Raw genomic sequence first — 25,581 nt, forward strand, 5'->3', positions numbered from 1 at the left:
AGTTCCCGTTCTCGGTGCATGTTGACGGTAACCGGGTCCAAGTGGCGTAGCAGGAGCAGAATCACCGATGTTTTACCGCTTTATATTATATAAGTTATCTTCGAAAGTCTCTTAAAGCCCATTATGACCCGGGTAGGTTTGCTTTTCTTTTTACCTTTTGACACCAAAACTTTCAGGCAATGAAGAAGGTGGGCAGCAAGAAAAAAACTAATCTTCCTGTTCTTCCTCAAATTGCTACTTTCTGTCCAGCTTCAATTGTAAATGCAAGGTCTCGAAGGACAAGATTCTCAGACTTGTGCAAGGTTTCGGCTGTTGCTACACAACTGAGTGAGAGAGTAAGTCAAAAACCAAATCAAGGTTTTTCGAAAAGGGGGAAAAAAAAGACCTGAGGACCGGCTATAGAAGAAACATTAAACGTTACCTGTATGATGTAGAAACATGCTGGACAGTGATCCTGCCCCTTCGACCGCGATCCAGAGCTGGAGCGGGGTATTGATCAAAGCTTGGGCAAGCTCCCTGTCGATAAGGGACATATCCTGCGAGAAAAGGTTTGTAATTATAGCCGTATCGGCCTGGGGTAAGAAAGACAATGGGGTAGAAATGACTGTTCGCAACGCTGCACCGTACAAATGTGATCCGGAGCTGCGGATAATCGATAACATGCCGATGGCTGCCTCACTAAGGACTGTGCCCATGGCCAGGCATTGGAGGAGGGCGTATATCTCACTGTAGAAAGACTTGGAATGACTGAAGGCGCCTGTGCTCCAATAGCTTACCCAAATCGTGGGAAGTTGAAGAGAAACCCACAAAGCATACCAAACATGGCAAAACTAACTAGTAAGAAAGGGCCAATGCTTCAACTGTAATACACGAAGACGGTAGTATCACCCATGGTTCTGCTCGATTCGTTGACTTTAAGCTTGGAATTGAATGCTTTGTGGTCAGCAGCGCTTGAATTCCATTAGTGGCAGCCTGCAATCCGAGACCACGGAAATAATGGTGATTCGGGACAAGTTCGCGGAAATGGCCCTTCTCCACGATTGTACTGTCACTTCCCAGAGCGATGATATAGTCAGCGGATGGGAGATGTCGAATGGTATTTATGCAGAGTATCACGACCTCTCCTCTTGCCTTGAGAATACCCGAAGGGCCGAAAACAGTGAGAAGTATGTGCTCTTCGGTGACTGTGTCCAGTCCACTGAGAAACATCATCGAGAATCAGCAGGCCTCACTGAAGATATAATACTCTGGCATGCACAATTCGCCGCTTCTGACTGCCGCTGAGGGCGAGTCTGTCGCTACCTATCTTGGTCTGGTCTCCTTGGGGAATAAGAAGCAGGCCCTGATAAATCATTGTTGCCTCGATAACACTCGTATATCTTTCAGCATCAAAGGTTGAGAAGCCTATAATGGTATCCCTGATGCTTGCGATGGGGAGGAAAGGAATTTGCTCACAGCATCCAACTTTACGAAACTTGGTCCTTATAAAGACTTCTCCGCATGCAATTGGAGTCTCTCCTAGCAATGCTTTGCACAGTGTTGATTTCTCTCAAGCAACGGGACCAACAATAATTTTCAAGCCTTGAGACATTGACACATTGATGGCCTTCAGAGTCAACGTATTCATTTCCTAGCCAAAGCCTGCAGCCGTGATTTCCATAATTGATGGCAATTTCTCCCCGGAACCCGTTTCCTTTAAGAATGTGGCGGTCACGGCGAGTCGGCGAAAAGTCATGCCTAGGGTCTCTTTCTGAAAACAGCAGTATTCTCCAGTGACATGAAAAAGCCGAAAGCTGCTGAGGAGCAACTTGGAAGAGTGTAGAAAATGGTCCGGAGAGGAGTTGAAGATAGGCGAGGGATGTAATAATGATGGTGGGATTCAAGTCGCGGAATGTAAGAGCAAAAACAAAGACAGGTCTCATAAGCACTGGCATGAATTCAATGCCCACCGAGGCCACGAGAAAAGTTCAAAATTTGCCCCAGAGTTCAGCTCGTCCATATGCAGCCCTTGAATTGAATCTTCGACAGACTCAGTCAGTCCTGCTATCCTCAAGTGTTTCATGGTTCCAATCTCAGTTGAAGTATGGCCGATTCGCTTTTGAATTGCTTCCATCCAAGCTGTTTGCTTAGGGCCAACAAAACGCATCACGCCACTCGACGTGATGTGCCAAGGATGACAACAATCAGAGGTGCCACAAAGGCTGTGCCAACCTAACGCTGGAGTAGCCAACAGGCAATGGCCACTTAGACGGGATTTGCCCCGAATTCGTGCAGCTGCATGAGACCCATCCTGACTCTTTCGACTTCCGTGCTCATCAGCGTGACAGCTGCTTTGTCATCCCCAGCGGAAATTGGTGTATGGGTCGTCTTCTGGTATATCGCTGATACCAAGCATGCCCGTATCATAAATAAGGTGCGTCCATGTAGATACCAATACAGGGCAGTGGTAATTGGCATCCCTATGTACACCAGTATTGTCGCACCAATCAGGCCATATCCCTTGTTGGCTGTCAAGTTGGTGTTAGGCTCGTCAATCCATTTCAATATCGTATCAATGAGAAAGGACTGGCAGAGTGTGAATCTTACCAGGGCGATGCGAGGCGCGATTGGCAGTAAGAAGGGGACTGATAATGCGCGAGCAATTGATTTTGTCAAGCGATTCATGTCTCCGTGGAAACTGGTACTTTGGGTATTCTTGGTGAAGGATTTCTGTAGGGTTTCCACAGACACTCTTTTGTCTAGAGGAAAGAGATCTGTTAAATCAAGCACCTTCTTATACCTGACATGGAAAGTGGAACAAGCCAGAGGAAGATGCCCAGGCCATACAGCCCAGAGGTTTCTTCGCGGCTTTGTGCTTTCTGGTTGCATCTGGACCGGCTATGGTGGTGTTCCAACAAAAGCAGAAATGCCTTCCAGACAATGGCTGTTGTGAAAAGTCTCACACAGGTTAACTTGAAGTGGCTGTGGTGTAACAGCCAGAGTGTTCGCACTTGAGCAATATCAAAGAGGATAGTCAGCGAGAGAAACACGCTGAGTAGAACTGAAGGCCGAAGCGAGCGAGAGTGCTCTAGAAAACTCAGGGCGAAGATGGTTTTCGCCACAACAAGATCTCATGAGTTGGCTGTGATGAACAAGGTAGGTAATCCGAATGGCTCGATACTGATGAGAGTAAGAAGTGCAAGCTGAAAGTTCGGGAGAATTAGTGCTGCTGCCTTCCAGCCTGTTCGTCTAGACGCTTCATTGCTCAAGAGGGGCTCTGTAAGACATACAAATTTAGTGGTCTGGAGAAATGCGCCGCCCACAATTGCCGGTTTGCGAGCGAGTATAATGCCTCTAGGGACCGAGAGGGCAATAAATGCAGCTGATGGCAGTATCGAGAGAATGATCTTTTCAAACTTGAGCGTAAATTCGAAGTCTTCACGACAACCATGGACAGCAGGGCCAAAGTGTCGCCCACACAACTGGGTGATTCCATACCGAGACACCACAAATCCGTGAAGAGGGTATCGGTCACAATAATTCGAAGAGTTGGCAATGCGTTGTATTATTATTATAAAGGTAGGTGGTGATAAGGTGGGAGACAGTAAGATGTAACCTTAGCAAGGATTCCACTATTAAGCATTCATCTAATATGATAACACCCTAAACTGAAAGAAAGAGGCATTTCCTTCTTCAGAAGAGTCACCCTGGTATAGCTTATCTTATGGCGTAGATACTTAAGTCCAGAAAAAAGGGCAGCCACCTATCTTAGCAGCCAGGACTTCCTCGGGTTTCCCTATCTTCTCCAGCCTCAAATCCAAACATTGAACAACGGAAAGGATTATAAGCGAATGAAAAATGGCGACGACTCGAATGAAGAGGGTACAACCTCGGACTTTACAGACGATCATGCCACTTATTCGGCACTCGCTGTCTCCAAATGGTATAGGACCTGACCTGCGTGCTAATATTTCTCGCTGGAGGTGTGATAATATTAGCTGCTCAGAGATCGAAGCTATGCGCGCGCATTTGGTGTACGTTTCGTGACATTTGCTCTCAGCCACATACACATATTTCTCTTTGATGCTGAATTTCCATTATGAAGCACTGTTGCTCGAAGCAGTCGAGTATGAAGAACGGGGCTGGGTCAGCATATTCGCAACTCAGCACTCAGGGATTACGGGGGTTGGAGGCTGGGGGTTACTCCCATCTGAAGTTGGAGGGCTCCTTATCAACCGTCTATCCGCCAATAAATTAAGTACTTGGATTATTGAACAAGCCGAGGCTCTGCAGTATCGAGTTTGAGAACATCAAGGCATATCTGTTGTCCGGTAGCTCGATATTGTCCGCCGTACAGAATAAAGATATCAATCCCTGTAGAATATCTGGTAAGGTATTCGATCAGATTTATGATCACTATCAATCTATCAAGGAGGTCTACCTAGGTGGGTTATGAGGCCTTTTATATGTAGCCTGATTACCATAGTATTCAACAATCCACATAATTCCGCAGGTGGTCAATTCACCAGGCATATATCAGGCGTCTGCGATGCAGGGTAATCTCATGGGCGTATTCAGTAATCCCCGGTTGGTCTAATCATTCGAAGAGCAGCACGATACTGTCGTAGTCTACCAGCAGTGGTCTGTGCGCGTGGTTGGTAGGGAAGATGAGATTTGGGTTACTTACTAGTAGATAGACGTGTATATATATATTTACATCACTCGGCTTTGTTCTCCAACAGGGGTCTTATATGGCTAGGATCGGTAAGAATCATACAGGCTAAGGTAGCTAAAACTTATTCATAATACAAGCTTTCTTCCCCCTCTGGTGATCTCAGTCAGGTACTGTAGAGGATACGAATACTTCCTCGAGATTGACAGCTTCCCGAATGGATACCTTTGATGGTGCCTGACCCACCAGGTCTAGGCTTCTAGCAGCTTCTACTCCACCGCCCACGTGATTGGACCTCCGCGGATTGTTATTGTCATCAGTAACTAAGTCCCTTAGTAAGTACTAGTATGGGCGACTAGTTAGTTCCCTGGTACCAAGACACCAACACAGCAACTCTCACTTCGAGTCAATCCCTCCGCCTCATTATACGACATAGCCTCTCTTCCGACTCGAATCTCTCGACCTGGGGTCTCTCACTTTGCATTCTCCTAGCCCTCTGGGTGTAACCTTTATGTATGCCTGACTTCAGGATCTCCGCTTCTTTGGAGGGCCACGGCGATGATGTAAGAACATCCCCGGCTGTTGACGCAGTCCTCAACAACTGGATTCTCGGTTATTTTCTGACAACTGACCGTGTTGTGTCGATGATTACAGGTCCGTGCTGTGGCCTTCCCTAATTCAAATGCAGTGTTTTCGGCCTCTCGCGATGCGACTGTTCGGCTCTGGAAGCTTGTATCTACCCCGCCCCCAACATACGACTACACTATCACATCCCACGGCTCCGGGTTTATCAACACCATAGCCTATTATCCACCAACCCCTGAATTCCCCGAGGGCCTCGTTTTTTCCGGAGGTCAGGACACTATCATTGAGGCAAGACAGCCTGGTAAGGCGTCGGATGACAATGCGGATGCTATGCTTCTAGGTCATGCTCACAATATCTGCGCCCTGGATGTGTCACCCGAAGGGGGCTGGGTCGTCAGCGGTAGTTGGGACTCTACAGCTAAGCTATGGAGAGTTGGAAAATGGGAGTGCGATGCCACCTTTGAAGGCCATCAGGGGAGTGTGTGGGCAGTGCTGGCGTATGACAAGGATACGATCATCACCGGTATGAGTAATACTATTGGTTAGGCAACACTCTCATACTAATACTTCTATAGGCTGTGCGGATAAAGCTATCAGGATCTTCAATACCTCCGGAACTCTTTTAAAGACTATCAAGGACTCTCGGGATGTTGTCAGAGCACTCTGCAAGGTCCCCACATCTAACCCTACTGGTGCGCAATTCGCTTCGGCTGGCAACGACGGAGTAATCCGCCTATACACCATACAGGGCCAGATAGTTGCAGAGCTCCATGGCCATGAAAGTTTTATCTACTCATTAGATGCTCTGCCGTCGGGTGAGTTGGTAAGTTCCGGAGAGGACCGCACAGTGAGAATCTGGAACGGCACGCAGTGTGTGCAAACCATCACTCATCCTGCAATCTCAGTATGGGGGGTTGCTGCATGCAAAGAGAACGGCGATATTGTCACGGGTGCTAGCGACCGGATCACTCGAGTTTTCAGTCGGAGCGAAGGACGGGTAGCAAGCGCTGAGGTGGTGGAACAGTTCGAGACGTCTGTTAAAGAATCATCGATCCCTGAGCAGCAGGTAGGCAAAATCAACAAGGAGAAGTTGCCGGGACCCGAGTTCCTTCAGCAGAAATCCGGAACAAAAGATGGTCAGGTGCAAATGATCCGACAGAATGATGGCAGCGTAACCGCACACACATGGTCGGTAGCATCAAGGGAGTGGGTGGCAGTGGGTACGGTTGTTGATTCTGCTGCCAGCAGTGGAAGAAAGACGGATTATCTGGGCCAGGATTATGATTATGTTTTTGATGTTGACGTTGAAGATGGCAAACCGCCCCTCAAGCTGCCGTTCAATGTCTCTCAGAACCCGTACGAAGCTGCGACGAAATTTATCCAGGACAATGAGTTGCCCATGAGCTATCTCGACCAAGTGGCACAATTTATTGTCCAGAATACACAGGGTGCGACTCTTGGCCAGTCCACTCAGGAGTCGACTCCTGCTGGCGCTGACCCATGGGGCCAGGAGAATCGTTACCGTCCTGGAGAAGCCTCCACTCCAACTTCGGTTCCTGAACCCCGCCCGAAGGTTCTCCCTCAGAAGTCATACCTTTCTATCAAGACCGCCAACTTGAAAGTGATTGCCAAGAAACTACAAGAAATTAATGAACGGCTTGTGTCATCCGGATCGAAGGAGCTATCCCTAAGTCCTCCAGAGGTGGACACAGTGGTCTCATTGTGTAATCACCTGGAGTCGCCGGAGAGACTCAAGCAATTCTCAACTTTGGAGACCGGCCTTGGATTACTGTTTAAGGTTGCGACGGGCTGGCCTGTGGCACATAGACTACCAGGTCTGGATCTCCTTCGTTTAGCTGCGGCTGCAACCCCGGTGACGGCTACCACAAAATACAACGGCCAAGATCTCGTAACTGGGGTCCTATCAAGTGGCACATTTGATGCTTCATCGAATGTTAACAATGCAATGCTTTCAGTTCGAATGCTGGCCAATCTCTTTGAAACCGAGCCTGGCCGACAGCTGGCCATGAGTAGGTTTGATCAGATCATAGCCGCTGTTAAATCGGCATTGAACCATAGTGGTGCTGCACCGAACCGCAATCTTGCCATTGCAGTTGCAACCCTTTACATCAACGCCGCTGTTTACCTGACGTCTGAAGGTAGAGGGACTGCTCCCGAATCTTCCGAACGGGGTCTGGTGCTTCTTGGAGAATTAGTACAGATAATTGCTGGAGACAAAGACTCTGAAGCAGTATATCGGAGCCTTGTCGCGTTAGGCACACTGGTCATGGGCCTTAGCGAGGAAGTCAAGAGCGCTGCTACAGATGTGTACGACATTGGCCAAGTGATTGGGAACGTGTTGGGCTCTGGTCCAGGGAAGGAACCTAGAATCAAGGGTGTCATTGGCGAGATTAGGGATTCGTTGCGGTAAGGCAAAGGCGTAGACGGCTCCTTTTTGGAGCATATAATGCGCTTAAGGATTAGACACAATCATCTTTAATGATAGCCATGCATTCTACGTTATTAGACTCAACTGGTTTTGACAATCCACATATGTTGTACAAATGAAATAGTCTTAAGAGTCCTGCCTACCTTTGTCTAGACTGAAGTACATTAGATTAATCGTCAGATATATTCTTAGAGCTTTCCTTCAGCATCGACCCCAATTTCCACAATCTGGTCAATTCCCGGGTAATTGGGTAGATCTAGCCCATACTTCTCCGTGATACTCTTCGTCAAAAACCGGCCACCAAGGAAATGCCTTCCCTGGTAATATTTCACACATGGCTTCGGCGCAGTCAAGCTGATCAGATACTCCGGCATGAATTTCGACCCAGGGCCTTCCTTAGGTGGGCCACTCTCTATATCCCATGAGCTGGGCGCATCAACGCTCAGAACAGGTACTAACGCCGACTCGATTTGAGAGATGATGGTTGGGAAAGGGTCTCGGAGGGGCCCACCAAAGGAGAACCCAAAGATTGCATCCACCAGGAGATCTGCAGATTTAATGGCTACGGGGAAGTCCTCAATGAATGGCACGGAGAGATTATCAAGCTGGGTTCTAAGACGCTGTTGATAGGTTTTAGCTTACTGGGTTGCGATGAGGTAAGGAGAATCGGTCCGGTCGATGAACGTACCTGGTAAAGTTCATTCTTGCCCTGTTTGGGATAATAGATGGACGGTTTATAGCCATACTGAGCGAGATGACGAGCGGCTACTAGACCGTCTCCTCCTGTTATTGTTGTTAGTTTGTCCGTCGCTCGTTGCTTTGTGCCTTGATGTTGACTTGCCGTTATTGCCTGGGCCGCAGACCAAGAGGATGTTCTTTCCAGCGCTTGGGGGATGTACACGGTAGACTAAGACAATATACAGTCAGTGAGGTCTATCACTTGACTATTTGCATCTAATTCGCATCTTACCTGCTTGCGAGACAGACAACCCGGCAAGTTCCATCAGTTGGTCCAGAGACCACCCTCCGATCTCCATTAGGTCCTTGTCAAGGGATGCGGCATCTTTAGAAGAGATAGCCTGGTAATACAACTTAGTTAAGATATACGACGGCTGGAAAGCAAGCACACCTTCAACGACATCCTGGCGGTTCTACAGTAGTATCGAATAGAAGCGGGGAACGGATACCGTTTGGTGAAGGCCAATGTAGAACGAAACATATATCACTTGCTTAGGAAGGGCAAGGCAGTTGGTGACAGATCTCAGTATCCATAAACTATCTAATAATATGGAAAATTTGCTTTCCAAATCATACGAATTGGAGCGAATAAATAATTCAAAGAAGCTGTGATGGGGTTGTGATTACATCATACCTTATCATCCTATACACCGCCCAGCACTAATCCGCATTCGTAGCCCTCGGATGAACAGATTATCCGTCAATCTGCGAATCTGCCGCGGGAGTCCTGATGTCCAGCTTCAGAACCCAGCAAACAGACATCCCCTCGGACACCCATTGTTGCTGGTCAATTCCGATCTATCTTCAAAATGGTTGTCCGTATTCGTCTGGCCCGATTCGGGAACAAACATCAGCCATTCTACAACATCATCGTTGCGCAGGCCCGGTACGGTTGTCTACGGTTTATTTTATTTTTTTTTTTTCCCTTTCTCTTCTCGAGTCGAGACTTCTCTCCATGGGAGCAGGCGATATCTTCAACAAAAAAGAGTGACCTATGAAGCTAATGTAACTTGAAACGTACAGGAGTGCTCGAAACTCGAAACCCTTGGAGGTCATTGGCACTTACAACCCAGTCCCGCAACGCCCTACAAACCTCTCCGACGAGGAAGCCCGCAGCGCAAGACCATACAAGGAGGTATCACTCGATCGGTCCCGGGCTAAGTACTGGCTTGGTGTTGGAGCGCAGCCTAGCGATGGTGTATGGCGGTTACTGAGCCTGGTACGTGAACGATGAGTCGAACAATACGAGGTCGGACGGTGGGATTGATAACTGACGGGATACAGGCCGGCCTCGCCGAGGGCTCGTCAAAGGCACGGAATTAAAATCTGTCTCGTTCATACCCGAATTTTTGTATTGATGCATCGGTAACCGATCTTTGTGTGTCGAGGATTGAAGGAGACGGCTTATTTGACTCGGCGAATCTTCGAGTGCTAGGTTTTGGCATTTTCCGTGGCGTTATCGAGTGTCCTTTTTTTTCTGGAATATATTGGGTCGATGATCAGACCCTTGGCATGTACATTATGTGAGCTGATTGTGGTTAATTGCAGTATGAGAGAATCGCATTCGTCGATTACGGATTGATAACAATAGATTATGGAGGGCAATGCTGCATTATGAACGGCATATTCCCTGTCTGTACGCAGGCTAAGCCCGGGGCTCCCTGTTCGTTTCACAGATTGCCAGTATTTGTCTTACGTCTATCGGAGAATTGCACCAGCATTGCTAGATTGAAACGCAGAAATTGGAGTGAGGCGCACGGTGGTAAAAGGACTCTCAGGTAGCCTCTTAATGAACCTCATTTTGGGTATGCTTAGGCTAAATGTTTGGTTTTTACCTGGATAATCTTGTACGCTCTAGAACATAAGCCCTACGATCTACGGATATGGTAGTCCTTTGCACACGCTCAATTCTTCTAGTTGAAAGTATATTACGTATATACAATCTGTATCCCCAGATCTTTGTGTTTAGTAGGCAGATGTCCTGTCCTCTTTACATCTACTGTGTATTGAACTGAAATATGCCTTTGATGACATGACGCTATTTCATAACCTCATTGGGTAAAATCATCGCCGCATAGTAATGCAGTATGCATGGGCAATGTCCACTACGCGTGCCGCGTTGAGAATGAAGCCTCCGATTTGATGATCACTACTAGTGTGTAGGTGATCGAAGGCAGTCCCTATCAGTGTCATTACAGATGAGACTAGGATTCACAACATCTTAACTCAACTGTCTCCCGGCATAGCCTTTGTCATGATCACACTGATATACGTGTCCAATAGTAAAAGTAGGCAGCAGGGTCAATATCTGACATCATCCTCATGATGGTAGGCAGAAAGGGGATGACGGCTTTCAACCATAGGAACCACGTCCACCTAATAGGCAGAGAAATGCTTCTTGTCAGTCGACCCAGACTTAGGTAGTCCACCCCCTAGATCCACAGAAGGATTTCGGCTCCTCTTCCCCCCTCCTCTGCTTTCACAGACCAGGTTGAAAGTGTTGGGAATGAACCAATCCTCGCGGGAGACAGGCTTCCAGACACGGCGGAGGCCATGGTGATTGGTCATCGCTTGAAATTCCAGATGGCAGATCAGCGGTGGAGATTGAGCTTTCCCACGGATCCATGGCAGCCACTAAGATCCGCTGATTGGCATAGATATCCCTTATAATCCGTAAGACGGTCACTTCAGTATGTTTATTCGGTAGGTGCGAGACGGGGAGGCCTTAGACTTTCTTCCGTCTACTTTTACAGTTGTAGTTTATTCTCTAAGAGGAACTTACCATTTTTGCTTTTAGCTGGCCATGGTCATGATGAGGGATTGACAAGGTTTCTACTTTTTTTTCCCCCTTATTTTCCCTTTCCGGGTTCTTCTGCAAATTTTCTCATCACATGAGAAATCCATCCATAGACGAGATGCGATGACATGGCATTGACTGATGCACAATGTCGACTTAGGGTACTTGTTGCATGGGGCCCGACTGATAACAGAATATTCCTAGCCTAGACTCTTCGCATGACTAAATGCCGCCAATCAAACCAGATAAAGGGAACTTGTTCCTGGTCAAGACTAGGCTGTCAACAGGCCGAGGAATTTTGGCGCTATCCAGGGAGCTACCTAACCGCGATGTAGAGATCATGGTCATATGGATGTATGTAGAGCAACCATTTTTTTGCAGGTCAGCTGAAAGACTCTTTTTTCCCTTTCTTTTTCTCTCTGATGTACTCTGTATTGGCTGACCCGATCATTATTTTTCGGAGAGTATTCGTCGGGGACAAGTCCAAGGGGCTGGCTGACTACTCATTGGTATTTGATAGGAAAGGAGAATGACTCCGGTTGGAATCCATCAATGTAGTTTGGATTGAATATCAGTGCATATGGTGCCGTAGTTACGTACCTGAGTCAAAATAATCAAAGTAAATAATAGAAAGAAAACCTTAAAACCAGACAAAGAATGTTGAAATGCAAGATGAAAAGAATAGGCCAATGTAAATTCGGATTAATATATGATATATATGATTGAGGAATTCGTCCAATCCAAGATACGGTATGAGTAGGTAACTTATCAAGAAAACGCCTTGTGACTTTCTCCACGCCCGGCCCCTTAAAGCACACGCACTTCCACGTTCGCATCCGGATGCTCGTCCATTGTTTGCGTAGATGTAGGTGGCCTCAGGCTCGCTGCACTCGGTAAGTCGCGTTGCAAAAATCAGGATATGACAGGGTCCCTAGGGATTGACCAGGCCAGACACTTTGGATCTATTCGAAGAGGGCTTTCTGGGTCGAACGACTCATACCAGTGGTCATAATAGCGCGTCGTGCCAACTGGATTGTCGGGTCGCGCATCTGGTGATTGACGCTTCCATTGGACAGTGCGCTGTTAGCGTTCTTACAGTTAGTGATTAATTACTTACTTTCTTGGGTTTAGGTCGAACAGTGTACTTTACGAGTCCCTTCCTGTCCTGGAACGGAGTCAGACTCGATCCGTGGACCCAAAGGACGCACTGCCGCCCTCTTGGGAGCAGTACCGTACCTCAGGCTTTTTGCCCAGAGGGACTTTGACACCATCATTCCCAAACGCCCCCCCCCCCCCCCCCCATTTTTCCCTATTATTCATTCATCCCATTCATTGTTATTTGGGAAAGACCGTTCCGGACTTCGCGACGGGGTACCTTCACTCATTTCATTTCATTTCATGGTCTTCTCTTCCCTTCCCTTTCCTTTCTCTCTATCGCAAATCCCTGTCATCATTCGATCTTAATACTTTTGGCATTTACTCTCGTCTGTCATTTATCTTCCTTTCTAATTTTTTACTTTTATCTTATAATTCTCATTATATAATCTTTGAGAGGGAACGACAAAATTACCACTAGGTGACGACGATACCTACTATATTGTACCACTGGACGGAACCTGTTACCAGCATTACTTACTGCCACCCCTCTCCGTGCTTCCCCCCCTCCAAAACCCAATCTAACTTTATCCTTCCCCCGAACTCTCTCTCACTTCTCTCCTGTCCTTTCATTGCTCCATCACCCTCCTCTTCCACCTTTACTCTTTCTTCCAACTCCCCCCCCCCTCCCTTTAGATACTATTCTTCCCTCCCACCATCCACCTTTAATCATCTTTTCCATCTTCTAGCCACTCCCTCTCGTTCCCCATCTTTGGCATTTGTTTCATCCGTGCATTTCCGTCCTGCGATCATTATCTATCTCCTTGTCGGTTGATCGGTCCACTCGGTCCGTTGTCGCATTGCGTCTGCATCGAATATTCACTATCTTCGTACACGAGTCGCCTTGTCGCATCCCACAACGAATAAATGAATTGATCTTGTCACTGTCACTGCGGAACATTACTCAAGGTTAAATAAACTTATTACACTTCACGCACTTTCCCAGCATTAGGCACCTGTCACCTGTTGCCTCCCGTTGCCCACCTATCTCCCTTACCTGAGGAACCTAATTCTACCGTTATCGCTCCTGGGGTTTGTCGATCCATTAAACAACTGGGGTCATCGGTCCGCGAGGCATGAGTGGCAGTTCGAATCAGTCTACCCGTACGAGTCCTGGGTCTTTTAGTACCACTCATCGCACGCCGTCCGTATCTTCGGGCGCGTCGCCTCCTTATCAGTCGCTCCAATCCTCCCAGGCGCCTGCAACGGCCCAGAATGCGATGTCGACTGACGTGTATAATCCATCCACATCGCAAGCATCAACGTCACTAGGTCCCACCTTCTCCTATCCATTCACATCCCTCGGCCCATCCTCTCCCTTCGATAACGTTCCTCCCACCACCATGCGCATAAGCGATACTGATCGCTCGGCGCAGAGCCTCAATGGCTTTATCCGTCCCGGAACCGGCGGCGCGATCTTGATGCGAAAACTTCCAAAAAACACTAGTCTCGAGTTGTTGCGCAGCATGCTCCTCTTTGCCAAAGATCTTGTGGATATTGAGTTTGAGCTGAACATCCCTCCAGAAGACAACGGGTATGTGAGCGCAGTCGCACTATTTAGTACGGTCGCGGCAGCGGAAGAGGCGCGGGCTTTACTCGATGGCAAACCGAATTCGAACAACGATGCCAATATGATCGTGGAAATGTACAACGGCCCTGTTGGCTCAACCCTGGGGCCCAGGCGCAATACCATTGACCACACCGCGGCGCGTAGTCTGCTAGGGGGCGTTACATCTAACGGACACTTGTCGCGGCACTCATCGCGCTTTAACGGTACGTTTCAAAGCCTCGAAAAACTGACAGTGGCAAACGCATCCAATTCATCGGCGAGCGATGCTCTACCGGAATCAAGTTCCCGAATCCACAGCCTTTTCTCCCCCCAGTCACCCATAGGAAATGGCGTCCATGATTTGCCGCGTGTTAGTGGCAAGTCGATGATTGATCAGGATCTCGACGAAGACACCGGCGAACTTCTCAAGGATCCTGTGGGCTATGCAGAGAACGGACACTCCGGCTCCGTTTCCATTCCTCGTCGGTCCACCAATCCCCAGTTCCCCACCAACCAGTTTGCCAACCTGTCGTTGGCGACGAACTTGTCCTCGCCACCGTTACCGAACTATACACCTGGGGGACCGGCACATATGGGGATTCCCACGCCTTCGTCCACCTATCCCCAGTCGATGGCCAACAATATGAGTGGCAACCATGGGCTCCCTTACGGCAATCCGCATACTCCTCGTCACAGCTTGCCTGCCGCGAACCCGAATGACATGAACCCGCCCTGTAACACTCTATATGTGGGCAATCTACCCCCGGACGCGTCGGAAGAAGAGTTGAAAGCTTTGTTCATGAAGCAACGCGGGTACAAGCGCCTGTGCTTCCGCAACAAGCAAAATGGCCCAATGTGTTTCGTTGAATTTGAGGATGTGGGCACGGCCGGCAAGTCCTTGAACGAACTATATGGCTACAAACTTTCGAATAGTATCAAGACCGGTATTCGCCTTAGTTTTTCGAAGAACCCGCTCGGAGTCCGCTCTGGACAGCCGGGTTCCATGAGTGCATCTAATAATATGGCATCGCAAGGCGCGGTCCCCGGAGGCAGCAGCCTTTCTGGCATGCACAATCATATGTTCTCGACGGTTAGCGGACCTCCTCCAGGTCTTTCGGCCCCCCCAGGCCTAGCTCCGCCGCCACTGCCGTTGCGAAATAACGGAGCCGTGCATCCGTCTGGGCATCCCCACGCGCCAGTACCGAACAACGGCTCTTTCCACCCAAATACTGGCCTAGGGATTCGGACAAACCATGTGAATTCCATGATGTCCTCTACCACTCCACTTTCCGGAGGGGTTTCTGGCGGTGGTTCAGGACCAAATATGGGAAGCTTTAATTCTTATTATCCCGATTACATGATGGGTCGGTAGAAAGATGCAGCATATCGTGGAGATAATGTCCGACACGTTTGATGACGATCACTGGGTTTCTGGCGTATTGGGGATTTTAATTGTTACATGAGCTAGATTAGCATTTGGAGGCTCCCCTTCCTCCTGGGAGTAAGGAATATGGGGCTCTGGCTTCTATAGCTTGCTTGCTGTTTTCGCTGCTTCGTTCCCCTTTCTCCTTTCACTTGCTATTGTACTTTGAACAACATAGGATTGTGCGTTTTACGTCTTTATTTTCTTCGTTTTTTGGGGGATTGTTACTTTCTCGTCTTGCGGTTTTACTCCTTTCTTTATACCTTTTCTGACAAGTACCTCCGTGTTTTTTTTTTTTTTTTTTTTTTTTTTTTTTTTTTTTTTTTTTTTTTTTTTTTTTTTTTTGTGATTCGCACACAATCATACCCTGTGCTTTATTGCGATTTCTGAGTTATTGATAATGTGTGTTTCAAGGATTTGTCTCAAGACGAGCTTTGTCTGTGGCAATCAGTGGCAACGAGTCCTTGTTGCATTCATGCATCCGGCGTCACTGTCTGATTCAGAGGGGGTTATCTATGCTTTTCTCTTTTCTCTTCTCACATGGATGGGAGCTTGTCACTTTGCTGTCTATTTGGTTTTGCAACATCATCCCCTCCTCTCATTCTTATCTGCCTTTCTGAACGTCTGCTTGCTTGCTTGCCTGACCCAGGAAGCAAAGCCTGCCCACAACCCCGGAAAAACACGAACCAAAAAAAAGAGTGGCATGATGTTGGGCTTCCACTTGTTATTTCATCCCACGTTATGATAAAGGTCTGCGACGGTTACATGAAAACACCCATTGTGTGAGGCGTTCTTCACGGGCTATACACTTGAGATACATTTCTGGGATTCCTTACTTCCGGCTGTTGTTGGCCAGTTGATTTGTAGCGAATTGCTCTTTGCTCTTTCTTTCACTTGCATTCTTGCGAGCAGCGTGGTGGGTTTGTTATTGTTTTAGGGAGCATATCTGGGTTGTTTATCCTTTTTCACTTCAACCCTGCACTTGCACTGGCAGTTGGGTGGACTGTTAGGGAAGAGGCGTACCTACATCGTTTTTGATTTTCATTTCGCGGGAATTCGCTTTTTCATGTACTTCATACATCCAATGAACTTGTAATCGCTATTGTCAACCAAAGACCATATCGTTTTGGATGTTCTAGGGTCTCGTAGGTCGTAGTTCATGGAGTGGATGGATGTCCTAGAGGAGTTAGTCTTTTCGTCGGTGTCACGTGATAGCACCACGCAAAAAAGTTTCTTCCTCCATCCTCCGCTTCTTTCTGTTGACATCCTCTATAATACATACCCTTCACATTCTCTCGACAAACCTCAATTGGGCCAATTTTCATTGATGCGAGCCCAGCGTGCACCGATACCCCGTCGTGTTTCTTAGGCGTTGTTATATTGCCCACCCCCATCAACATGCCACCTCGTGTGCAGACACAGATAGTCACCAATTCCCTCCCCTGCCTCTCTTCCCCCTCTCCCTCCACCTCCACTATCTCAAAGATCCCTATACACAGCTCATCCTCTTCACAATCAATTCAGCCCAGCTCCCGGCAGACATGCCGTCCCTTCTCCTCGAGTGTGGCCAGCCAAACGAGACTCCGTACCGAGATGTTCGGCTGGTTGAGTGGTCCAGGCGCTGCTCTTAAAAACCATGTCCCTGGGTCAACAAACTATGTCACGGGTATAAAGGAGAGCAGGATAGATCATTATGGTCCACCCCGCCCTTTTCCATTAAACCCACATTTTGCCAGTCAACCTATCCTGAGTGAGGAGCTAAGGAATGAGATCTACGACCGCGTCGTAAATAAAAAGAAGAGTGTCAGGGCTGTTAGTGTTGATCTGGGTGTCGACATGCGCAGAGTCGGTGCTGTCGTCAGGCTAGTCGAGTTGGAGAAACGGCAAAAACAGCAGGTATGTCTTTGTATTTTGTTCTTTTCGCCCCTCTCTGAACCTTGTTCGGGAACCTCGCCCTCAGTGCAATGATGAGACAAATATAAAATCGATTAGTCTTTATGAACCAGTTTAACCTACTGGGAATGGTTACAAAGCCTATTTATCTGATTGTACCCAACTTTACTTGATGATCTGCATATCTATTGTCCGAATAGTCCAGCCAACTCTAACAATTTGATGCATAGGGTAAACCTCTGGCCCTGCCATACTCCCGGGCCGTTCATGAAATGGTCCCAACAACACCCCTTTACAATGACAGTCGGATCAATAGTAGCAGGCCTCACGAGCCAATCAATGATCTCCCCGTTCACCGACTGACCGACCCTCAAATATTCTATCCCGTCTCCGAATCCCGTCAATTCAACCGTGTCGACGCCGGTCGCGTCTTCTCTGCCGCTCCTGCCCTTGAACACAAGCAAGTCGTCAAGAACGCTGCAGACCCCGAAGAAGCCATTAGCAGCATCACACAAAACCCGTCTCGTATCGAGAAGGTCGGTAAAGGCGAGAACGAAGAGCAAGTTCTTCAGCCCGCGGATGCGCGTATCCCTCACCCTCACCTTGTGGCACATGAGCGCTATCAAGAGAGCAAGCCAGATGAGCGACGCGAAGTCTTCAAGGCATACATTGAACGTCTTAATAAGGAAGAAGCCGCAGAGAAGGAGCGCAAGCGCATTGCCAAAGAACGTAAGGAACAGCAATTAACAAAGGTTCAGCCTGAGACCTCGCGCTTCGAGTTCCGCTTCAAGGACGTTGTCGTCAGCAAGGAGACTACCGGCCCAGATGGCCGTGGTGCCCAGGCGCCGGGACGCAGATATGGTGTCCCCAGTTACGAGAGGAAGAAGGGCCAGGTCAAGATTCCCACACGCGTTGAAGTTTAAATTCTGGATATCACTCGGGAAGTCTTCCCGGTCGTCTTTCTCCCTTGTCCTTGTCTATCTATACCTCTTATCCTTTTTACGCTACTGTATTTTTATGTTCTCTTGTACAGATATGGATGTGATGGGTCAGCGATTGCTTGTATTTATAATCGAATTTGAACAGGTCGTAGAGACTGAATATTGGACAATATACCTACATGATCTTCAGTCTTATTTATCGTATAGTAAGAAGTCATATCTCAGACAACAATGGGGGTTCTAAGTCTCCGTTCAATGGCATGTTTGCCCGCACAACCCCTCCTAAATTAATCATATGCCACGGTGCGACAGGCTGAGAAATGGAATTCTAATATTCTAAGCAAATCACAGACTTAGAGATCTACGAGAACGCTACAGGATATATATTAGACAAGGGAACATGGAAAAACTCGATCGTATGCTTGAGCATGCCCTTGAGGGTGGATATATAAACATGAAAATAACCTGTGAAACACCACAAAAGATGAAGCCGCTGCCCCTTAACCAGTAAATGAGTGAAAGCTATAAAAGGAATCGACAAGGGCTATGCTGGGTATCCATAGAAGCCACAAACAGCGGAACAAGTTCACACAACAACTAATCTCGGCCATGCATGTATTGTGACAAAAGAGACCGGCTAACCATGAGAGAGCTTGAAATCGAACGAGAGATGAAGCCTTGCAAACTATACGCCATCTGGAGCCGCATCTTGGCGACTCGAAGTCTCCTCAACAGGGACAGTGGTCAATGGGCTTGCAGGAGAGTCGGGTGCTTCTCCTCCAGAAGAGTCTTCCGGAAGAAGATCCGATGGTTTGGGAATATTCAGGTCTTGTGGTCCCGTGCCTCGAGAAGAAGAGTCTGGCAGGGAGAGGAAGAATTTCTTTGTTACACCTTCACTTTCCAATAGTGCCTGTGTAGGTATCGCTGATGACTGGTTATCGTTTGCAAACCCTCGCCATTTGCGCCAGCCTTCAAAGTCAATCAACGCTTGCATGCACCCCCATTCTGTCACCTTTTGCTCCAGCCATTCAAATCGCACAGGCTGTTGATGTGTTAGCTTCAGCTAAGCTCAAAACAACTACGTTACATACCTTAGTCAAGAAGTCATTGCAGCCTGCGGCCAACGCTTCGTGTCGGTCGCTTTGCAAGCTGCTAGCTGTCAATGCGACAATGATGACAGGACTCTTGAACAGTGAAAGATCATGCAGGACATCCTCCACTTTCAGGAAATCATGGGTTTCGGGGTCTCTCTCCGGCGGGGACATTGCTGCAGCACTCGCAGCACTCGACCGGCCGGAGGCCGTCTTGGGGAAAACACCAACCCCATTCAACCGCTCAAGCCGGCGAATCTCTTTCGTCGCATCCAAACCGTTCATCACGGGCAATTGAATGTCCATCAGGACAAGATGAAAACCGCCTTCTCGCCATTTTTTGACCGCCTCCTCCCCGTTTGCAGCGCATTTCCAACGCACGCTAAGACGTTTCATGAATGCCTCCAACAACCTTTGGTTGATGACATTGTCTTCAACGATGAGAACATTGATGGGAGGTACAGTCCCCTCGATAAGGCCCCCAAAGGCTGCGCTCAATGACTGTGCAGGGCTCTTTTTAGGTTTTGTTGACGGACGAGGACGTGGTGACGCTCCGCGTGCAGGAGGGGTCATAGTCTTGTTTTGGGGCGATTCTGGGGCCGGGAGAGGTGGGGTGGGAACTTGTGGTGCTGGCTGAGGAGGTATGGCAGTTTGCGGGACACCAGAATCTAAAAGCAGTCAGTAGACGTTCCCAGAGCATGTATCAAAAGGAACGGGTCCGTGAGAGACAGCATATTACTAACCCTTCGAGCCAGCTGACTGCGCTAATACTGTGGGCGAGTTCGTAGCGTGTCGAGTAAGAGGAGGCCGGCGGGCATGGCGAGCAGCTCGACTCCCCGGGGAAGGCAACGGCGGCGCCATCCCGGTTGTAAGAATAGATATTGATGGGGCGGGGTGAGCGCTCACACTGCCCGAGGAATTGGATGGGTGGGCCGGTGGGGTTGGGATATTGGGATTGACCGGCATGAGAGGGAAATATTCGCCGTGCTCACCCGGCTCGGTTTGCTCGTAGTAGATAGAATGGCGCGGGGAAGGCTTTGGGGTTCGCCTTGGAGGGATATCGATTATCAGAGCCTCCTCCGCCGTTTGGCCGCCCGGGAAATAAGAGTCCACCACCGTGACCAACGGCTCCTCCGGACTCAACATGCGATCAGGGGTTGCCTGCTTGTTCGAGCCTTCCCGAGGAGCAATGCGAACGACAATGTCGGGGGCATCGAATGTCTTACCTAGGGAGTTGGCGTACTTCAAGATTACTTGGTCTCGCAACTCGTCTACAAGGGCATCGTGCGTGGTTGGTACCAGGGTGGCCGAACCGCCCGGCCGTCTAACCCAGATCTTGCGTTGTAACATCCCAGCAGTGCCGGTGGCAAGGCGACCACCGTCGTTTTCCAAAGACGTCCTCGGCTGCTCTAGCAAATCGCTAATCAAGTGCTGATGAGACGGAGCGAAAAGCGACTGACGACGCGACCCGAGGCTGGGACGTTTTGGGATCGAAACGGTACTGGGGATAGGCGCTTGATTATAGGATGCAGCGAAAGGATTCTCCGCCACGGCAGTCAGGGGTGCAGGTAATTGGGGATCGCCGACTGTAGACGCTGTACGATCCCGCCCTTGATTACACGCGGTCTGAGACGCGACACTGCCCGAAGCTGGTAGGGGAGGGGTCGCTACTGAAGCAAAGGGTAACTGTTGCAGGAACTCGTTCGAACCAAACAAGCGTGGTGGGGACTTGAGAAAGTCCGGGGGCAAGCTGTGACGGTCGGCTACAGCTCGGACACGATCGGGACACGATTCCGAAGGTTGTCGCTCTTGAGACCCTGGGGTGGTGACTGAGGGGTTCTGATTCAAAGGACCCGATGCCCGGTTCTTCTTTCGTAGCCGTGGGGACTCTTCTTCCCGAGGAGATTGTGTTTTTCCCACCGAACCTTCGTCAACGGAGCCGTAGTACCGCCCCCGTTCTGCTGATAGACTCGCAGGGGGAGCGGAGGCGTCGTCGGAGATTGAGCGCTGAACGGTCGATAAGGAGGAGACAGAGTTGTAGGAACGGGGTTGAGCGAAGCCCTTGTCGGATGTGAGGGGAGAGCGCAGTGCCACGGGCGATAAGGAGTTGGTGTTGGCGCTGGAATTTGGCACGAGGAAAGGTTCCGCTCCGGTGGCCGCCCTGACAGTCGACGATCGCCGCAGCACTTTGGCTTTAAACTTGCTCCAGGAATTGGTCGTCGACATTGTTGACCCCAACCACGAAAGCTTTTGACGATCAGGAAACCCAAGTTCAGAAAAAAAAAAAAAAAAAAAAAAAAAAAAAAAAAAAAAAAAAAAAAAAAAAAAAAAAAAAAAAAAAAAAAAAAAAAAAAAAAGAAACTGGAAGATGTAAAAGAGCGTATTCAATGAATGAGAGACACTATAATGTCACCTCCATCATTCCACTTGCTTGTAGTACGAAGAAAGGCGAAGGCCATCACTAGTACCGGCGACGACACGGTGCGGTGACGGATGAATTCAATGGAGGTGCAACGTGGGCGATTGAGCTCATATCTTTTATAGAGGGAAAGAAACAGGTAGGAACGCCAAACGAACTATCAGAAGGTAAGACGTTCCGCTGCTCCCCTTCGAGATGGGAAGGAGCACAAAGACGGGGTGAGGAGGAAGGGGAAAAGAGAAACGAGAACGGAAAGAAACGTCCGGAAAAGTCCAGAAAACGAAGCAAAGAAAAAACGACCGGACAGGGAGTTCAAAAGAGGGACGTTGAGGGGAAGTTGTGTTATTACTGAAGAAGGTAATTGCTTAAGCAGTCACGGGGGTTCACTTCCTACCTTACTTTGGAGATTCTCGGGAATCTCGACCGTGGACTCCCGTACCTTTTAGTAACGATTATAATAACAATAATAATAATAATAACAACAATAATAATGTTGGCTAATAATAGGAGGGAGGAGAAAACCAATCAATCACTTCCTAGCGCTTGGGCCGCAAAGAGTCCCTGGCGAAGGGAAAGTAGTGAGGCTTGTCACTGAGAACAACCCGATTTAACGGTCAAAAGGAACGAGAGACAATTATGAGCATTGGGGAAGAGAAGTCGGCGAGAATCGCCTCATTTCGATGGCGCATGCAGTGTTGACTTGTCAGCGTGTGTTATGCATGTTAACCAACGGAGCTAATTTAAAATCGTAGCTAGTCTCTGACACTATCTATCGTAGGCCAGGCAAGTCTCCGTACCCTCGGAGGAAGTGCACGGACTCTTTCTAGAATCCCAATCGATAGACGGACAAGATGGATATAATTACTCGAAGAATGTGTATATTTGAAGATTTAGAAGGCTAGGGATGGTCCACCCCATCACCGAGTAGTACTACTAGTAACCATGCCTGATGCTCTGCGGTAGGGCAACAATCCCGAACCAATTCCTCGATTCACCTGATCCAACCTTACCAAACTTTGGCTTTCCACGAGTAACATCAGATATGAAAAGTTCATATATATCATAGCAATGACGATAGTAACAATAAATATAAAACCAAGGTAAAGAAATCATTAGATCGATTCAAGCATATTTATATGGGCCGCAAAATGGGCTCGGCCTATGACTGACGGGAGAAGAGAAGCTTCAATTCATATGTAGTGGTATGTCCGTTCCGGAAAGCAGCCCATGCTCATGTTGCGAAAACCAGCTTGCTAGCGGGTGCAAGGCCAACACGAATGAGGATAGCAACACACAAACGGATATATACATGTAGCCCGCAGTTGGCGCACGTGGCAACTAGCGAGATTGCAACTGAATCTCCAAATATTAAACCCTTCTTTACTCCATGTAATGTCGGATTGATTAACCTACATTTACAACTTAGCATTGATGCACAAATCGCAAGAAAGATCCAGAGTCGTGCACTCAAGGAAAAAGCTTAACCATTCTAGTCAAACATGATATAAACATCGAACAGTGTGATGAGTTGTGTCCTAACATGAGACATGAACCCCCCTAGAACATGATAAATCAGCGCGTAGATGCCCGCTCAAAGAAGCTCAGACAGGAGATCAATAGACGAACATGCGCTTTCCAAAACAAAGAGAAAGTACCGACGAAGGAATGTTAAAAACAAGCCAAAAGAAAAAGCCATCAAGACGTAACGTGACTTAGGAAACCAGACTCGCGCCGAGTGATACTACTCGAAGGGTATCAAAGATAATTTTTCTCGCGACAGAAGGGCGAGGAACCATGAAAAACCAAAAAGAGAAGAAAGAAAGCGTTACACAGGAAGGCTCCATCCAGATCACAGTAGGATCAAATAGTTTGATGGAGCAATACCGGTATCTCCATTGGATTTCCTGGCCTGCCACCACCTGCCGCTAACATCCGACACTTCTAATATCTCATGCTTGCTGAAGCTGATCTCGTTGGCGTCCTCCGGATTTGCATCATAAGAATAGATTGCTTTCGCCCGGTATGGGTATTCAGTCGGTTGGGGAACCTCGTCGCCATTGGGATTGGTAGGCAGATTGGCGTTCGACGGGTTGCCGAAGCGTGGTTGTGATGAGCTGCGATTTTCCGAGCCAGGGGCACCGCCTGGGTAACCCGACACGGGTGATGATGTCTCGAAGCCATTGAGTTGTGCCGATGTGTACATTTGGGGTGCTTGGCTGGAAGTGGTCTCTGGTCGATTTCCGAACGCGGTAGACATAGGCCTGCCATTTGCATACGCTCCAGGGTGCTCCTTTTGAAGAGCGAAAGAATCAATGAACCCACGATGTGAGGCTTGCGGCGTCGATCCGAAGTAGAACATCCAGATGACCTAAACAACTCTTAAGTCACGAACGAGCCCCCAGAAGACCAAACCGAGACTTACTATCACCATCGACATGAGGATAAAACCGGCACCTGCAGCTTGTGACGCTGAATCAGGGCGATATACCAACGAATTCACGCCAAGTGTCGTAATTACCATACCCGCGGAAAGATATCCCACAATCTGCGGCTCATCAGCTTTGGTTTTGATATGGACAAAGGGTGCCAATGGAGCCATACCGCCACACCGTAGACAAGGCCAGTGTCCGTGCCAAATACGAATGTCATTCCAATAATAAGGCACAATGAATAGGCGATTCCCCACCATGAATAGGTGGGATAACCCCGGACGTTAATAGCGGAGACGATTGAAGATATGATTGTAATGACCCATGCTAGCTGGAAATGAGGCTCCATTAGCAACATTCATCAGCGGGGGATCACTCCGCGGCCTGAGACACGTACTATCGAGATGGAGATGGTGGCGAGCGCGAACGGGTCGCCGAGGATATTGCTTGCACGGAATCTCGCCATTCTTCGAGTCTCGCGATAAGGGCTCGGTTTATGAAGCGATGGGGAATGTGCAGAGTATGCGACCATGAATGTGGTATGACAAAGGCGAAAGAGGATATATGAGGCGTCGACTTTGGTCGTTTGCTGTTGGTATACCCAACTTCACCATATGACCTAAGATGTATATTCCGCGCTGGCCCGTATGACGGCGGTGAATTTATATAGTTGTTCCTTTCTCGCACTCAGGCAAATCCAAAGGTCGATCCGATAGTTTTTCGAGATACCAGTTGCCGCTTCGGACAATATAAGCCGGTTAACGATCTAGTCAGCGTCGAACTACCAGAGAGTTAGTTGTATTGTTTTGGTCACGGACGCGAAGGACGGAGAACATGTAGACCAATTGGTAGTGGGTCAAGAACATTGTGAATGACAACAACACGAACCATCAACTCGTGTTTAAAAAAGTAAAATAAAATTGGAAAACAGAGGCGGTCAGTCAGCGTAGATGCAGCATACCTTGGGAGGTAAAACAAGAGTATTGACAAGGAGGTTGGTCAAGGTAAAGCTAAAAAATAAAAGATAAAACAAATAAATAATAAAGATAAAAAAAAATTATCTCCAAGGACCACTATATTCTGAGACAGCGATCAAGAGATGAAAAAGCGCGTCCCTTGAGAGGTTGGGGTTGATGGAAGTTTTAGAAACAAGAAGGCCCCTTGCAGGCAACAAATGGTAAACAACAGCACCTGGCTGGAGGAAGGAAAGACCAAGATGAAACGTTAGAAGGATGACAGAAAAGGAGAGAGGGGAAAAAGAGCGGAAACGAGCGAAAAGCCGATGGCGTAAAATCGGCTGAAGAGTGAATGAGTGATAGAAAGGAAACAAAGATGGGGAAAGTGAAGCCCAAAACGTGAACAAGTCGACTTACTTCGTCCAGTCGGGAAAAGGAGAGAAGATGGGCGGGAGGGGAAAGAGTGAGGACTAACTGAGGCAGCAAGGCAGACATAAGAGGACCA

The 25,581-nt window shown here is 48.3% G+C and overlaps 11 protein-coding genes across 11 annotated transcripts; 6 read left to right on the plus strand and 5 right to left on the minus strand.

The window, feature by feature from the left end:
• Positions 1–410: 410 nt before the first annotated feature.
• BDW43DRAFT_308862 (uncharacterized protein) lies at positions 411–1,209 on the minus strand (the record flags this gene model as incomplete). Its single annotated transcript, XM_032046586.1, has 2 exons — positions 411–830; positions 889–1,209. The coding sequence occupies 2 exons, from the start codon at positions 1,207–1,209 to the stop codon at positions 411–413; spliced, it is 741 nt and encodes a 246-aa protein (XP_031902896.1).
• Positions 895–2,106, minus strand: BDW43DRAFT_19838 (uncharacterized protein). Its single transcript, XM_032039109.1, has 2 exons — positions 1,456–2,106; positions 895–1,045 (listed from the first exon to the last, which is right to left on the minus strand). The coding sequence occupies exon 1, from the start codon at positions 1,932–1,934 to the stop codon at positions 1,467–1,469; it is 468 nt and encodes a 155-aa protein (XP_031902897.1). The 5' UTR covers positions 1,935–2,106; the 3' UTR covers positions 895–1,045; positions 1,456–1,466.
• On the plus strand, positions 1,978–3,130 carry BDW43DRAFT_19755 (uncharacterized protein). The gene has a single exon (XM_032039093.1). The coding sequence runs from the start codon at positions 2,279–2,281 to the stop codon at positions 2,930–2,932; it is 654 nt and encodes a 217-aa protein (XP_031902898.1). The 5' UTR covers positions 1,978–2,278; the 3' UTR covers positions 2,933–3,130.
• Positions 3,131–5,166: 2,036 nt separating this feature from the next.
• BDW43DRAFT_308863 (WD repeat PLAP family protein) lies at positions 5,167–7,667 on the plus strand (the record flags this gene model as incomplete). The annotated part of the gene is made up of 3 exons (XM_032046587.1): positions 5,167–5,214; positions 5,306–5,759; positions 5,812–7,667. The coding sequence occupies 3 exons, from the start codon at positions 5,167–5,169 to the stop codon at positions 7,665–7,667; spliced, it is 2,358 nt and encodes a 785-aa protein (XP_031902899.1).
• Positions 7,668–7,770: 103 nt separating this feature from the next.
• BDW43DRAFT_19726 (NADHX epimerase) lies at positions 7,771–9,096 on the minus strand. Its single transcript, XM_032039092.1, has 5 exons — positions 8,815–9,096; positions 8,656–8,764; positions 8,527–8,592; positions 8,374–8,468; positions 7,771–8,305 (listed from the first exon to the last, which is right to left on the minus strand). The coding sequence occupies exons 1-5, from the start codon at positions 8,902–8,904 to the stop codon at positions 7,874–7,876; spliced, it is 792 nt and encodes a 263-aa protein (XP_031902900.1). The 5' UTR covers positions 8,905–9,096; the 3' UTR covers positions 7,771–7,873.
• Positions 9,097–9,175: 79 nt separating this feature from the next.
• On the plus strand, positions 9,176–10,323 carry BDW43DRAFT_269051 (mitochondrial 37S ribosomal protein bS16m). The gene is made up of 3 exons (XM_032041180.1): positions 9,176–9,309; positions 9,447–9,642; positions 9,708–10,323. Exons 1-3 carry the CDS (start codon positions 9,233–9,235, stop codon positions 9,744–9,746), a joined length of 312 nt encoding a protein of 103 aa, XP_031902901.1. The 5' UTR covers positions 9,176–9,232; the 3' UTR covers positions 9,747–10,323.
• Positions 10,324–13,123: 2,800 nt separating this feature from the next.
• BDW43DRAFT_19947 (uncharacterized protein) lies at positions 13,124–15,440 on the plus strand. The gene has a single exon (XM_032039119.1). It carries the CDS (start codon positions 13,452–13,454, stop codon positions 15,294–15,296), a length of 1,845 nt encoding a protein of 614 aa, XP_031902902.1. The 5' UTR covers positions 13,124–13,451; the 3' UTR covers positions 15,297–15,440.
• A 229-nt stretch (positions 15,441–15,669) lies between these two features.
• On the plus strand, positions 15,670–16,484 carry BDW43DRAFT_269057 (uncharacterized protein). The gene has a single exon (XM_032041181.1). The coding sequence runs from the start codon at positions 15,748–15,750 to the stop codon at positions 16,090–16,092; it is 345 nt and encodes a 114-aa protein (XP_031902903.1). The 5' UTR covers positions 15,670–15,747; the 3' UTR covers positions 16,093–16,484.
• Positions 16,485–16,620: 136 nt separating this feature from the next.
• Positions 16,621–18,370, plus strand: BDW43DRAFT_269058 (mitochondrial 37S ribosomal protein mS45). Its single transcript, XM_032041182.1, has 2 exons — positions 16,621–17,243; positions 17,471–18,370. The coding sequence occupies exons 1-2, from the start codon at positions 16,746–16,748 to the stop codon at positions 18,161–18,163; spliced, it is 1,191 nt and encodes a 396-aa protein (XP_031902904.1). The 5' UTR covers positions 16,621–16,745; the 3' UTR covers positions 18,164–18,370.
• Positions 18,371–18,383: 13 nt separating this feature from the next.
• Positions 18,384–21,993, minus strand: BDW43DRAFT_19972 (uncharacterized protein). The gene is made up of 4 exons (XM_032039128.1): positions 21,704–21,993; positions 20,016–21,519; positions 19,273–19,940; positions 18,384–19,223 (listed from the first exon to the last, which is right to left on the minus strand). Exons 2-4 carry the CDS (start codon positions 21,496–21,498, stop codon positions 18,867–18,869), a joined length of 2,508 nt encoding a protein of 835 aa, XP_031902905.1. The 5' UTR covers positions 21,499–21,519; positions 21,704–21,993; the 3' UTR covers positions 18,384–18,866.
• A 1,547-nt stretch (positions 21,994–23,540) lies between these two features.
• sho1 (osmosensor SHO1) lies at positions 23,541–24,652 on the minus strand (the record flags this gene model as incomplete). Its single annotated transcript, XM_032044580.1, has 4 exons — positions 23,541–24,059; positions 24,114–24,236; positions 24,293–24,451; positions 24,518–24,652. 4 exons carry the CDS (start codon positions 24,650–24,652, stop codon positions 23,541–23,543), a joined length of 936 nt encoding a protein of 311 aa, XP_031902906.1.
• Positions 24,653–25,581: the final 929 nt, after the last annotated feature.

The sequence above is a fragment of the Aspergillus alliaceus genome (genome assembly GCF_009176365.1).
Source record: "Aspergillus alliaceus strain CBS 536.65 unplaced genomic scaffold BDW43scaffold_10, whole genome shotgun sequence".
Classification (NCBI taxonomy): domain Eukaryota; kingdom Fungi; phylum Ascomycota; class Eurotiomycetes; order Eurotiales; family Aspergillaceae; genus Aspergillus; species Aspergillus alliaceus.

What these genes read in the sequence shown, in the direction of transcription:
- BDW43DRAFT_19838 (XM_032039109.1), bottom strand. Translation starts at nt 1,934, where the DNA reads ATGCCAGTGCTTATGAGACCTGTCTTTGTTTTTGCTCTTACATTCCGC.
- BDW43DRAFT_19755 (XM_032039093.1), top strand. Translation starts at nt 2,279, where the DNA reads ATGAGACCCATCCTGACTCTTTCGACTTCCGTGCTCATCAGCGTGACA.
- BDW43DRAFT_19726 (XM_032039092.1), bottom strand. Translation starts at nt 8,904, where the DNA reads ATGTTTCGTTCTACATTGGCCTTCACCAAACGGTATCCGTTCCCCGCT. An exon ending in GTTGTCTGTCTCGCAAGCAG is followed by an intron (nt 8,593 to 8,655) that starts GTAAGATGCGAA and finishes ATATTGTCTTAG; the next exon opens with TCTACCGTGTACATCCCCCA. An exon ending in GCAAGAATGAACTTTACCAG is followed by an intron (nt 8,306 to 8,373) that starts GTACGTTCATCG and finishes ACCTATCAACAG; the next exon opens with CGTCTTAGAACCCAGCTTGA.
- BDW43DRAFT_269051 (XM_032041180.1), top strand. Translation starts at nt 9,233, where the DNA reads ATGGTTGTCCGTATTCGTCTGGCCCGATTCGGGAACAAACATCAGCCA. An exon ending in ATCATCGTTGCGCAGGCCCG is followed by an intron (nt 9,310 to 9,446) that starts GTACGGTTGTCT and finishes TGAAACGTACAG; the next exon opens with GAGTGCTCGAAACTCGAAAC. An exon ending in TATGGCGGTTACTGAGCCTG is followed by an intron (nt 9,643 to 9,707) that starts GTACGTGAACGA and finishes GACGGGATACAG; the next exon opens with GCCGGCCTCGCCGAGGGCTC.
- BDW43DRAFT_19947 (XM_032039119.1), top strand. Translation starts at nt 13,452, where the DNA reads ATGAGTGGCAGTTCGAATCAGTCTACCCGTACGAGTCCTGGGTCTTTT.
- BDW43DRAFT_269057 (XM_032041181.1), top strand. Translation starts at nt 15,748, where the DNA reads ATGTGTGTTTCAAGGATTTGTCTCAAGACGAGCTTTGTCTGTGGCAAT.
- BDW43DRAFT_269058 (XM_032041182.1), top strand. Translation starts at nt 16,746, where the DNA reads ATGCCACCTCGTGTGCAGACACAGATAGTCACCAATTCCCTCCCCTGC. An exon ending in AGAAACGGCAAAAACAGCAG is followed by an intron (nt 17,244 to 17,470) that starts GTATGTCTTTGT and finishes TTTGATGCATAG; the next exon opens with GGTAAACCTCTGGCCCTGCC.
- BDW43DRAFT_19972 (XM_032039128.1), bottom strand. Translation starts at nt 21,498, where the DNA reads ATGTCGACGACCAATTCCTGGAGCAAGTTTAAAGCCAAAGTGCTGCGG. An exon ending in GCAGTCAGCTGGCTCGAAGG is followed by an intron (nt 19,941 to 20,015) that starts GTTAGTAATATG and finishes GACTGCTTTTAG; the next exon opens with ATTCTGGTGTCCCGCAAACT. An exon ending in GCAATGACTTCTTGACTAAG is followed by an intron (nt 19,224 to 19,272) that starts GTATGTAACGTA and finishes ACACATCAACAG; the next exon opens with CCTGTGCGATTTGAATGGCT.